Source organism: Hemibagrus wyckioides, linkage group LG24, assembly GCF_019097595.1.
Source record: "Hemibagrus wyckioides isolate EC202008001 linkage group LG24, SWU_Hwy_1.0, whole genome shotgun sequence".
NCBI lineage: Eukaryota > Metazoa > Chordata > Actinopteri > Siluriformes > Bagridae > Hemibagrus > Hemibagrus wyckioides.
Window position 1 is genome coordinate 19,336,417 of NC_080733.1, and position 18,539 is coordinate 19,354,955.

The 18,539-nt window shown below is 47.7% G+C and overlaps 1 protein-coding gene across 3 annotated transcripts in view; it reads right to left on the reverse strand.

Moving 5' to 3' along the window:
* The window catches only part of adck5 (aarF domain containing kinase 5), a 26,775-nt gene continuing 8,236 nt past the window's right edge, over nucleotides 1-18,539 (reverse strand). For 2 of the 3 annotated variants that reach the window (XM_058377201.1, XM_058377203.1), the window contains 9 exons: nucleotides 4,155-4,268; nucleotides 3,914-4,045; nucleotides 2,718-2,801; nucleotides 2,541-2,646; nucleotides 2,220-2,298; nucleotides 1,925-2,016; nucleotides 1,506-1,758; nucleotides 348-464; nucleotides 1-251 (listed from right to left, as the gene is read on the reverse strand). In XM_058377201.1, the coding sequence (XP_058233184.1) occupies nucleotides 149-251; nucleotides 348-464; nucleotides 1,506-1,758; nucleotides 1,925-2,016; nucleotides 2,220-2,298; nucleotides 2,541-2,646; nucleotides 2,718-2,801; nucleotides 3,914-4,045; nucleotides 4,155-4,268 (1,080 nt within the window). In that variant the 3' untranslated portion in view covers nucleotides 1-148. The remainder of the gene's footprint in view (nucleotides 252-347; nucleotides 465-1,505; nucleotides 1,759-1,924; nucleotides 2,017-2,219; nucleotides 2,299-2,540; nucleotides 2,647-2,717; nucleotides 2,802-3,913; nucleotides 4,046-4,154; nucleotides 4,269-18,539) is intronic. The other variant, XM_058377202.1, reaches the window with a different exon arrangement.

Below are 18,539 nucleotides of genomic sequence, written 5' to 3' on the forward strand. Positions count from 1 at the left end.
TTGACTGCATAATGAATCATTTAATTTATATTTAAAAAAAAAAAAGGAAAATAAATGTGAAGGCCAGAAGACGGGACATGACCCAGAGGTCAAACATCTCTACTGGACACAGAGAGAGAGGAAGGTGGTGAGAGTCTGGAGTCTTTGGTTATTTGAGGTACTGATAAACGTCCTGATCGAGTGAGACCAGACCGCAGTAGCACAGGAGCTGCAGGACACAGCGTGTTAGACTCATCATTATCTTCTCCGACCTGTAACACACACACACACACACACACACACACACTTCTTTAAGAACAGAGTGTTAATAGTGTAAAAGTCACAATAAAACATTTGATGAAATTGACCTTAAAGCGCATTCAAACTTCACATCCTCCCAGAAACTCCACACCCAGCGGAACACAGTGACCCGGGGCAGGAGCCGCGACTCGTCTGCTCTGGACTTACCCCAACCTCGCACAGCACTGAAACACACACACACACACACGACAGGGTGAGGCTGCATTCTGGAACCTCAGTTGCTTTAACACTGTAAGTGACTGTAATAAAGCAGTGATGTGTTTTAGTGAAGATGAATATTTATCTGTAGAATTTGTGGTGTTTGTTGTGATGTTTGTGGTGTTTATTGTGATGTTTGTGGTGTTTATTGTGGTGTTTGTTGTGATGTTTGTTGTGGTGTTTATTGTGATGTTTGTGGTGTTTATTGTGATGTTTGTGGTGTTTATTGTGGTGTTTGTGGTGTTTATTGTGATGTTTGTTGTGGTGTTTATTGTGATGTTTGTGGTGTTTATTGTGATGTTTGTGGTGTTTATTGTGATGTTTGTTGTGATGTTTGTGGTGTTTATTGTGATGTTTGTTGTGATGTTTGTGGTGTTTATTGTGATGTTTGTGGTGTTTATTGTGGTGTTTGTTGTGATGTTTGTTGTGGTGTTTATTGTGATGTTTGTGGTGTTTATTGTGATGTTTGTGGTGTTTATTGTGGTGTTTATTGTGATGTTTGTTGTGGTGTTTATTGTGATGTTTGTGGTGTTTATTGTGATGTTTGTGGTGTTTATTGTGATGTTTGTGGTGTTTATTGTGATGTTTGTTGTGGTGTTTGTGGTGTTTATTGTGATGTTTGTTGTGGTGTTTATTGTGATGTTTGTGGTGTTTATTGTGATGTTTGTGGTGTTTATTGTGATGTTTGTTGTGGTGTTTGTGGTGTTTATTGTGATGTTTGTGGTGTTTATTGTGATGTTTGTTGTGATGTTTGTGGTGTTTATTGTGGTGTTTGTGGTGTTTATTGTGGTGTTTGTGGTGTTTATTGTGATGTTTGTTGTGATGTTTGTGGTGTTTATTGTGTACTTTCTATCATGTGATGCTCTGGTGTTAAGTCCTAGTCCTCACTCTTACTCTTGTGTTCTGACTGTGACACCAAATTTACCCCAGGGATTAATACTCTACTCTATTGTCCTGTACTCTACTGTACTCTATAGAGTGTATAGTGGAGTGTGGAATGTTGTCACCTCTTGGCCATGAGGCCGTAGCGGTCCACAGGAGCCCCGAGTGCTATGTTGATGCTGCGCACGGTGTTGATGTTGCGGAAGACGAGCAGCATGGGCCGAGGCAGAGCTTTCAGAACCTCCATGATGCTGTCGAAGCGCCGGGCGGCCATGCTGCGCATGTACGACGTCTCCTCGCGGCTCAGGATGTTCCCCAGACCTAGCTCACGCATGTTGATGGGCCGCTGAAGGAGCATCTCGCAGAACAGGAAATAGTCTGATACACGCAAGAAAGTCAGGTAAAAGTCATTAATGATGCAGTATTTACATCACTATTCCATTCATTAATTAAACACTCCAGCATATATATATATATAAATATTCAACATCTTGCTAGATAACTAAACACTTCAGTCAGTAAATGGACTAATGCACAAGCTGACCTTTGACCCCGAGGTCATTGGAGTATCTCTTCATGGCGGCTTCGTCTCGGAGGATGATGGAGCGCCAGAGCTGACACAGAGCGGCCCGGTCACTGAAACGGAAATTCAACACAACTTTACAGAAAAACACACACACACACACACATCTACACACACACAGATCTACACATACACACACATCTACACACACACACACATCTACACACACACACACAGATCTACACACAGAACAGAGCACACTGTGTACATTACTGATGAGCTGCTCATGAATATTAATGAGCTCGTGGGCGGGTACCTTTTGCTGAGGCATTCATAAAGTCCGTGATCCAAGAGAACAAGTTCTGCTTTTTTATCAGGACCTCTTCTCACCAACACTGTCACACACACACACACACACACACAAACACAAACACACACACAAACACAAAAACACAATTTTTATATAATGACCAATCCAATCTCTCCACTGTCTTGTATTCCTATCATTACGGGGACATTCAATCCTTACACACACTCCGTCACCTCACATACACTCCTTCACCTCACACACACTCCTTCACTCCTTCACTCACACACTCCTTTACCTCTCTCACACACACACACACACACTCGGTACCGTTTCCAGGATGTGGGTCTGCGTGTATAAAGCCGGTGTAAAATATCTGTTCTGCGAAAGTCCTGATGAATTTATCCGCAGTCTGAGGATCAGAAAGAGGAATTCTCTGAGGATACTAATAATAATAATAATAATAATAATAACAATAATAATAAACCTGAAGTGTGTGTTACTCACGTCCTTTAAACTCAGGCCCTGCCTCTTGATCTCCTGGATGTTGTTGATCTTACAGCCTTGGCAGAACTCGGCCGTGAGGACGCGCTGGTGTTAGGAGCAGAGCTGAGGATCAGTGTGCGTCTGTTACACTTTATAACCAGTTATAATACTGTGATTTATTCATGTTTTAGAATCTTCCAGAAATCTGCTCATGTCATTAGATATTTCATCATGATATCTCTAGTTTATATATTTATTATAATTATTTAACACACGCTCTGTATGTTCAGGATGAGGTGTTGATTAATTCTCTCTAACAGCAGGCTCTGATAACCTGGGCGTTTCCATAGCAACAGCATCCTTCACAGAAACATAATGTAATCATTGCTAAAAGGAAGGAGAAGTTCATGTGTAACTTTAATGGAAGGAGTCTCCAGTATCAGAGGTGAGGAACTTCCTCAGGACAGAGATCACACTGTGAATCTGTTCGGTTTCACACTAATGGGATTTTTATTCTCTTACACTCTTCAGGTGTCTGGTGAGGGAAGGAACGAGAGAGAACAGGAAGTAAGGTTTCAGGAACGGGAGCGTAAATAGATGAGGTGCAAGAGGATTAAAACGCTCAGTACTGTCAGAGAAAAACAATCAACTCCAGAGTAACTCCATCACGTCACTCAAAAATGATTTAAATATACACCAAACAGCCAAAAGTATTGGGACACCCCTCCAGATCATTGCGTTCAGGTGTTGTTTTTCAGGAGTTCGGCTCGGCTCCTTAGTTCCAGTGAAAGGAACTCTTAATGCTTCAGCTTCATACCAAGACATTTTGGACAATTTCATGCTCTTTGTGGGAACAGTTTGGGGATGACCCCTTCCTGTTCCAACATGACTGTACACCAGTGACCAAAGCAAGGTCCATAAAGACATGGATGAGTGAGTTTGGTGTGGAGGAACTTGACTGGCCTGCACAGAGTCCTGACCTCAACCCCACAGAACACCTTTGGGATGACTGTCCAACATCAGTGCCTGACCTCACAAATGTGCTTCTAGAGGAACGGTCAAAAATTCCCATAAAACACACTCCTAAACCTTGTGGAAAGCCTTATATACAACTCCATATTACATTCATGTGCATGTAAAGACAGGCATCCCAAAACTTTTGATAATACAGTGTGTATCAGAATATCAGTGTATCTGACTCGGTGTAATCTCTGTACCTTACTGGTCAGATCCCAGAACACTTTGGGTATGACAACGAATTTAAAGTGCTTGAGCTCTTCGGCACATCGCTCCGAGTTCCTGCCCTCGTTCTCGAAGTCCAGCTCCTGAGCCAAGGTTCCCTTCAGGTCCTGTAAAGAGTCACACACACTGAGCATTCTGCTCCAGCAGTGAGACTGGGTCCTGAACGTTCACTAAATATAACCAGGTTCCTCCACAGGAACACGACCTCACACGGACCTTTAGGACCCAGCGGAAACCGAAGCTGGGGTGCATGACCTTCACTATGTCCAGCAGGATCTCCAGCGTCCTGATGTCTCCATCGAAGCGATCCCTGAGGTCGATGTACTGAACCTGAACACAGAGCAAACACACAGCTGGACTCAGGAACACAGACGGCTAACATACAGCAGCAGTGTGAGGGAAAGTGACCACACACAGCAGGATGTCCAGTACACTCGTGTCCTTCACATCTGAGTGGAGATGAAGGTGGATTTGGAACATAACCGCTCCTCAGGACACGTTATTTATTAGCAGAAGTGTTTATTTATTAACAGGCAGGAACTGGGTCACATACACACACACACACTCATACTACACACACACACCATACTACACACACACACACACCATACTACACACACACACACACACCATACTACACACACACACCCACACCATACTACACACACACACCCACACCATACTACACACACACACCCACACCATACTACACACACACACCCACACCATACTACACACACACACACACACACCATACTACACACACACACCCACACCATACTACACACACACACACACCATACTACACACACACCCCCACACCATACTACACACACACCCCCACACCATACTACACACACACCCCCACACCATACTACACACACACCCCCACACCATACTACACACACACACACACCATACTACACACACACCGTACTACACACACACACACCCCCACACCATACTACACACACACACCCACACCATACTACACACACACCCCCACACCATACTACACACACACACACACCATACTACACACACACCGTACTACACACACACACACCCACACCATACTACACACACACACCAACACCATACTACACACACACACCCACACCATACTACACACACACCCACACCATACTACACACACACACCCACACCATACTACACACCCACACCGTACTACACACACACCCACACCATACTACACACACACCCACACCATACTACACACACACACACACCATACTACATACACACACCCACACCATACTACACAAACACCCACACCATACTACACAAACACCCCCACACCATACTACACACACACACCATACTACACACACACACCATACTACACACACACCCACACCATACTACACACACACCCCCACACCATACTACACACACACACCATACTACACACACACACCATACTACACACACACCCCCACACCATACTACACACACACCCCCACACCATACTACACACACACACACACCATACTACACACACACACACACCATACTACACACACACCCCCACCATACTACACACACACACACACCATACTACACAAACACCCCCACACCATACTACACACACACACACACCATACTACACACACACACACCATACTACACACACACCCACACCATACTACACACACACCCCCACACCATACTACACACACACCCACACACCATACTACACAAACACCCACACCATACTACACACACACACACCCACCCCACCCTACACACACACCACACACCATACTACACACACACCCCCACACCATACTACACACACACACCCCCACACCATACTACACACACACCCCCCACACCATACTACACAAACACCCCCACACCATACTACACAAACACCCACACCATACTACACACACACACCCACACCATACTACACACACACACCATACTACACAAACACCCACACCATACTACACAAACACCCACACCATACTACACACACCATACTACACACACCATACTACACACACAAACACACCATACTACACACACACCCCCACACCATACTACACACACACCCCCACACCATACTACACACACACCCACACCATACTACACACACACACCAACACCATACTACACAAACACGCACACCATACTACATACACACACACACACACCATACTACACACACACACCATACTACACACACACACACACACACCATACTACACCCACACCCCCACACCATACTACACACACCATACTACACACACAAACACACCATACTACACACACACCCCCACACCATACTACACACACACACACCATACTACACACACCCCCACACCATACTACACAAACACCCACACCATACTACACACACAACCCCACACCATACCACACACACACCATACTACACACACACACACCCACACCATACTACACACACACCCACACCATACTACACACACACACCCACACCATACTACACACACACACACCCACACCATACTACACACACACACACCCACACCATACTACACACACACCCCCACACCATACTACACACACACCCCCACCATACTACACACACACACACCCACACCATACTACACACACACACCCACACCATACTACACACACACCCACACCATACTACACACACACCCACACCATACTACACACACACCCACACCATACTACACACACACACCCACACCATACTACACACACACACACCCACACCATACTACACACACACACACCCACACCATACTACACACACACACACCCACACCATACTACACACACACCCCCACCATACTACACACACACCCCCACACCATACTACACACACACACACACCATACTACACACACACCGTACTACACACACACACACCCACACCATACTACACACACTCACCAACACCATACTACACACACACCACCACACACCATACTACACACACACCCACACCACACTACACACTAACCACCCACCATACTACACACACACCCCCACCCCATACTACAACACACACCCACCATCTACAACACACACCCACACACACACACCCACACCATACTACACACACACACACACCATACTAGACACACACACACACACCATACTACACAAACACCCACACCATACTAAACACACACCATCCACACACCAACTACCACACACACACCCCACCCCATACTACACACACACACCATACTACACACACACACCATACTACACACACCCCCACACCATACTACACACACACACACACCATACTACACACACACACACACCATACTACACACACACCCACACCATACAACACACACACACACCATACTACACACACCCACACACACACACACACACCATACTACACACACCCACACCATACTACACACACACCCACACCATACTACACACACACCCCCACACCATACAACACACACACACACCATACTACACACACCCACACACACACACCCACACCATACTACACACACACCCACACCATACTACACACACACACACACACACCATACTACACACACACACCAACACCATACTACACACACACACCCACACCATACTACACAAACACCCCCACACCATACTACACACACACACACACCATACTACACACACACACACCATACTACACACACACCCACACCATACTACACACACACACACACACACCATACTACACACACACCCCCACACCATACAACACACACACACACCATACTACACACACCCACACACACACACCCACACCATACTACACACACACCCACACCATACAACACACACACACACCATACTACACACACCCACACACACACACACACACCATACTACACACACCCACACCATACTACACACACACCCACACCATACTACACACACACCCCCACACCATACAACACACACACACACCATACTACACACACCCACACACACACACCCACACCATACTACACACACACCCACACCATACTACACACACACACACACACACCATACTACACACACACACCAACACCATACTACACACACACACCCACACCATACTACACACACACCCACACCGTACTACACACACACCCACACCATACTACACACCCACACCATACTACACACACACACCATACTACACACACACACACACACCATACTACACAAACACCCACACCATACTACACACACACCCACACCATACTACACACACACCCCCACACCATACTACACACACACACCATACTACACACACACACCATACTACACACACCCCCACACCATACTACACACACACACCATACTACACACACACCCCCACACCATACTACACACACACACACACCATACTACACACACACACACACCATACTACACAAACACCCCCACCATACTACACACACACACACACCCACACCATACTACACAAACACCCCCACACCATACTACACACACACCATACTACACACACACACACCATACTACACACACACCCACACCATACTACACACACACCCACACCATACTACACACACACCCACACCATACTACACACACACCCCCACACCATACAACACACACACACACCATACTACACACACACACACACACACACCCACACCATACTACACACACACCCACACCATACTACACACACACACACACACACCATACTACACACACACACACCCACACCATACTACACACACACACCAACACCATACTACACACACACACCCACACCATACTACACACACACCCACACCGTACTACACACACACCCACACCATACTACACACACACACACACCATACTACACAAACACCCCCACCATACTACACACACACACACACCCACACCATACTACACAAACACCCCCACACCATACTACACACACACACACACCATACTACACACACACACACCATACTACACACACACCCACACCATACTACACCCACACCCCCACACCATACTACACACACACCCACACCATACTACACACACACCCCCACACCATACAACACACACACACACCATACTACACACACCCACACACACACACCCACACCATACTACACACACACACACACCATACTACACACACACACACACACCATACTAGTCACACACACACACACACACACCATACTACACCACACACACCAACACCCATACTACACACACACACCCACACCATACTACACACACACCCACACCGTACTACACACACACACACACCCACACCATACTACACACACACCCACACCATACTACACACACACCCACACCATACTACACACACACACCCACACCATACTACACAAACACCCACACCATACTACACAAACACCCACACCATACTACACACACACCCACACCATACTACACACACACCCACACCATACTACACACACACCCCCACACCATACTACACACACACACCATACTACACACACACACCATACTACACACACACCCCCACACCATACTACACACACACCCCCACACACACCATACTACACACACACACATACTACACACACACACACACACCACCACACACACCATACTACACAAACACCCCCACCATACTACACACACCCACACACACCCACACCATACTACACACACACACCCCCACACCATACTACACACACACCCCTACTACACACACACCATACTACACACACACCCACACACACACACACCATACTACACACACACACACCCACACCATACTACACACACACCCACACCATACTACACACACACCCCCACACCATACAACACACACACACACCATACTACACACACCCACACACACACACCCACACCATACTACACACACACCCACACCATACTACACACACACACACACCCACCCACACCATACTACACACACACACACCCACCCACACCATACTACACACACACACACCCACCCACACCATACTACACACACACACACACACACACACCATACTACACACACACACACACACACCATACTACACACACACACACACCATACTACACACACACACACCCACACCATACTACACACACACACCCACACCATACTACACACACACACCCACACCATACTACACACACACACACACACACACACACACACCCACACCCACACTACACACACACACATACCCACACCATACTACACACACACACACACACCCACACCATACTACACACACACACACACACACCATACTACACACACACACACACACACACACACACACACCATACTACACACACACACACACACACCATACTACACACACACACCCACACCATACTACACACACACACCCACACACCCACACCATACTACACACACACACACCATACTACACACACACACCCACACCCACACTACACACACACACACACACCCACACCATACTACACACACACACACCCACCCACACCATACTACACACACACACCCACCCACACCATACTACACACACACACACACACACACACACCATACTACACACACACACACACACACCATACTACACACACACACACACCCACACCATACTACACACACACACACACCCCCCACCATACTACACACACACACACACACCCACACCATACTACACACACACACCATACTACACACACACACACCATACTACACACACACACCCACACCATACTACACACCCACCCACACCATACTACACACACACACACACACACACACCATACTACACACACACACACACCCACACCATACTACACACACACACACACACCCACACCATACTACACACACACACACACACCATACTACACACACACACACACCCACACCATACTACACACACACACACACACCATACTACACACACACACCCACACCATACTACACACACACAGCCACACACCCACACCATACTACACACACACACACCATACTACACACACACACACACCCACACCATACTACACACACACACCATACTACACACACACCCACCCACACCATACTACACACACACACACACACACACACCATACTACACACACACACCCACACACACACACCCACACCATCACTACACACACACAACAACACTCACACACACACCACACACCCACACCACACACACCCACACACACCCACACCATACCACACACACACACCACACCACCCCACACCACACACACACCCACCACACACTACACATACACACCCACCCACACCATACTACACACACACACACCACCCACACCAACACACACACACACACCCACACCATACTACACACACACCCACACCACCCACTACACCCACACACACCCACCCATACTACACACACACACCCACACCCATACTACACACACCCACACACACACCCACACCATACTACACACACACACACCCTATACACACACACACACACCATACTACACACACACACACACACCCACCCCCATACTACACACACACACACCCACACCCATACTACACACACACACCCACCCACCCCACACCATACTACACACCCCCACACCCACACCATACTACACACACACCCACACCATACTACACACACACACACACACACACACACACCCACACCATACTACACACACACACACCCACACCATACTACACACACACACCCACACCATACTACACACACCCACACACACCATTCTACACATACACACCCACCCACACCATACTACACACACACACCCACCCACACCATACTACACACACACACACACACCCACACCATACTACACACACACACACACACCATACTACACACACACCCACCCACACCATACTACACACACACACACACACACCATACTACACACACACACCCCATACTACACACACACACCCACACCATACTACACACAGACCCACACCATACTACACACACACAGACCCACACCATACTACACACACCCACCCACACCATACTACACACACCCACCCACACCATACTACACACACACACACACACCCACACCATACTACACACACACACACACACCCACAACATACTACACACACACACACACACACACCCACACCATACTACACACACACCCACACCATACTACACACACACACACACACCATACTACACACACACACACACCATACTACACACACACACACCCACCCACACCATACTACACACACACACACACACCATACTACACACACACACACACACCATACTACACACACAGACACACACACACACACCATACTACACACACCCCCACACCATACTACACACACACACACACCATACTACACACACACACACACCCACACCATACTACACACACACACAACCACACCATACTACACACACACACCATACTACACACACACACACACACACACCATACTACACACACACACCCACACACACCATACTACACACACACACCCACACCATACTACACACACACACCCACACCATACTACACACACACACACCATACTACACACACACACCCACACCATACTACACACACACACCCACACCACACACACACACACACACCCACACCATACTACACACACACACACCCACCCACACCATACTACACACACACACACCCACACACACACACACACACACACACACACACACACACACACCCACACCATACTACACACACACACACACACACACACACACACCCACACCATACTACACACACACACACCCACACCATACTACACACACCCCCACACACACACCCCCACACACACACCCACACCATACTACACACACACACCATACTACACCCACACACACACACACACACACACCATACTACACACACACACACCCACCCACACCATACTACACACACACACACACACCATACTACACACACACACACACCATACTACACACACACACACCATACTACACACACACCATACTACACACACACACACACACACACCCACACCATACTACACACACACCCACACCATAGTACACACCCACATAGACACAGACTCACACACACCATACTACACACACACACACACACACACAACACACACACTACCTACACTCACACACACACACCCACACACTACCTACACTCACACACACACACACCATACTACACACACACCCACACCATACTACACACACACACACACCATACTACACACACACCCACACACTACCTACACTCACTCACACACACACACACACACACTACACACACACTACCTACACTCACACACACACACCCACACACTACCTACACTCACACACCATACTACACACACACCCACACCATACTACACACACCCACACACCCACACCATACTACACACACACACCCACACCATACAACACACACACACACACACCATACTACACACACACACACACCATACTACACACACACACACACACCATACTACACACACACACACCCACACCATACTACACACACACACACACCCCCACACCATACTACACACACACACACACACCCCCACACCATACTACACACACACACACCCCCCCACACCATACTACACACACACCCCCACACCCTACTACACACACACACACCCACACCATACCACACACACACACACACACACCCACACCATACTACACACACACAGACACACACAGACACACACAGACACCACACTACACACACACACACACCACACTACACACACACCATACAACACACACACACACCCACACCATACTACACACACACACACACACACACCCACACACACCATACTACACACACACACACACACACCCACACCATACTACACACACACACACACACACACACACACCATACTACACACACCCACACCATACTACACACACCCACACCATACTACACACACACACACACACACACACCATACTACACACACACACACACACACACCATACTACACACACACACACACACACCATACTACACACACACACACACCATACTACACACACACTACCTACACTCACACACACACACCCACACACTACCTACACTCACACACACACCATACTACACACACACCCACACCATACTACACACTACCTACACTCACACACACACACCATACTACACACACCCACACAATACTACACACACACACCCACACACCATACAACACACACACCCACACCATACTACACACACACACACACACACACCATACTACACACACACACACACACCATACTACACACACACACACACCCACACCATACTATACACACACACACCATACTACACACACACACACACCCCCACACCATACTACACACACACACACCCCCACACCATACTACACACACACCCCCACACCATACTACACACACACCCACACCATACTACACACACACAGACACACACAGACACCACACTACACACACACCATACAACACATACACACACACCACTACACACACACACCATACTACACACACACACACCCACACCATACTACACACACACACACACACACCATACTACACACACACACACACACACCATACTACACACACACACACCCACACACACACACACCCACACCATACTACACACACACACACACACCATACTACACACACACACACACCATACTACACACACACACACACCCGCACTATACTACACACACACACACCCACACCATACTACACACACACCCACACCACACTACACACACACACACACCCCCACACCATACTACACACACACACACCCACACCATACTACACCCACACACACACACCCACACCATACTACACACACACCCACCCACACCATACTACACACACACACCCACACCATACTACACACACACACACACACCATACTACACACACACACACACACCATACTACACACACACACACACACCATACTACACACACACACCATACTACACACACACACCATACTACACACACACACACACACACCATACTACACACACACACACACCATACTACACACACACACACACAGACACACACACCCACACCATACTACACACACCCCCACACCACACACACCCACACCATACTACACACACACACACACCATACTACACACACACAGACACACACAGACACCACACTACACACACACCATACAACACATACACACACACCACTACACACACACACACACCATACTACACACACACACACCATACTACACACACACACACACCATACTACACACACACACACACCATACTACACACACACACACCATACTACACACACACACACACCCACACACCCACACTACACACACACACACACACCATACTACACACACACACACACCATACTACACACACACACCATACTACACACACACACACACCATACTACACACACACACACCCACACCATACTACACACACACACACACACCCACACCATACTACACACACACACACACACCATACTACACACCCACACCATACTACACACACACACACACACACACATCATACTACACACACACACACACCATACTACACACACACCCACACACTACCTACACTCACACACACACACACACCCCATACTACACACACACCCACACCACACTACACACACACACACCCACACCATACTACACACACACACCCACACCATACTACACACACCCACACCATACTACACACACCCACACCATACTACACACACCCACACCATACTACACACACCCACACACACCCACACCATACTACACACACACACACCCACACCATACTACACACACACCCACACCCACACCATACTACACACACACACACACCCACACCATACTATACACACACACACCATACTACACACACACACACACCCGCACTATACTACACACACACACACCCACACCATACTACACACACACACACACCCACACCATACTACACACACACACACCCACACCATACTACACACACACACCCACACCATACTACACACACACACACACACACACACCATACTACACACACACCCACACCATACTACACACACACCCACACCATACTACACACACACCCATACCATACTACACACACACACACCCACACCATACTACACCCACACACACCCACACCATACTACACACACACACACACACCCACACCATACTACACACACACCCACCCACACCATACTACACACACACACACACCCACACCATACTACACACACACACACACCCACACCATACTACACACACACACACACCCACACCATACTACACACACACACACACACACCATACTACACACACACACACACACCATACTACACACACACACACACACACACCATACTACACACACACACACACACACACCATACTACACACACACACACACACCATACTACACACACACACACACACACACCATACTACACACACACACACACCATACTACACACACACAGACACACACACCCACACCATACTACACACACCCCCACACCACACACACCCACACCATACTACACACCCCCACACCATACTACACACACACACACCATACTACACACACACACACCCACACCATACTACACACACACACACACCATACCACACACACACACACGCCCACACCATACTACACACACACACACACCATACAACACACACACACCATACTACACACACACACCATACTACACACACACACCATACTACACACACCCACACCATACTACACACACCCACACCATACTACACACACACACACCCACACCATACTACACACACACACACACCATACAACACACACACACCATACTACACACACACACACCATACTACACACACCCACACCATACTACACACACCCACACCATACTACACACACACACACCCACACCATACTACACACACACACCATACTACACACACACACCATACTACACACACACACCATACTACACACACCCACACCATACTACACACACACACACACACACACCATACTACACACACACCCACACACTACCTACACTCACACACACACACACCATACTACACACTACCTACACTCACACACACACCATACTACACACACACCCACACCATACTACACACACACACACACACACACACACACACACTACCTACACTCACACACACACACCATACTACACACACACCCACACACTACCTACACTCACACACACACACCATACTACACACACACCCACACCATACTACACACACACACACACACCATACTACACACACACACACTACACTCACACCATACTACACTGCACACACACCATACTACACACACCCACACCATACTACACACACACACCATACTACACACACACACACACACCATACTACACACACACACACACACCATACTACACACACACACACACCATACTACACACACACACACACCATACTACACACACACACACCACACTACACACACACACCCACCCCATACTACACACCCACACAGACACAGACACACACCATACTACACACACACACACACACACACACACTACACTCACACCATACTACACTGCACACACACCATACTACACACACACACACCATACTACACACACACACACCATACTACACACACACACCATACTACACACACACACACACACCATACTACACACACACACACCACACTACACACACACACCCACCCCATACTACACACCCACACAGACACAGACACACACACACACCATACTACACACACACACACACACACTACACTCACACCATAGTACACACCCACACACTACCTACACTCACACACACACACCATACTACACACACACCCACACCATACTACACACACACACACACACCATACTACACACACACACACCATACTACACACACCATACTACACACACACCATACTACAGACACACACACTACACTCACACCATAGTACACACACACACACACACACTACACTCACACCATAGTACACACACACACACTACACACACACTACCTACACTCACACACACACACACCCACACCATACTACACACACACACACACACACTACCTACACTCACACACACACACCATACTACACACACACCCACACCATACTACACACACACACACCATACTACAGACACACACACACCATACTACAGACACACACACTACACTCACACCATACTACACTGCACACACACCATACTACACACACCCACACCACACTACACACACCCACACCACACTACACACACCATACTACACACACACAGACACACACACACACACCATACTACAGACACACACACTACACTCACACCATACTACACTGCACACACACCATACTACACACACCCACACCACACACCATACTACACACACACAGACACACACCACACTACACACACACACCATACAACACACACACACACTACACTCACACCATAGTACACACACACACACTGCACACACACACTACACACACACACCATACAATACACACCA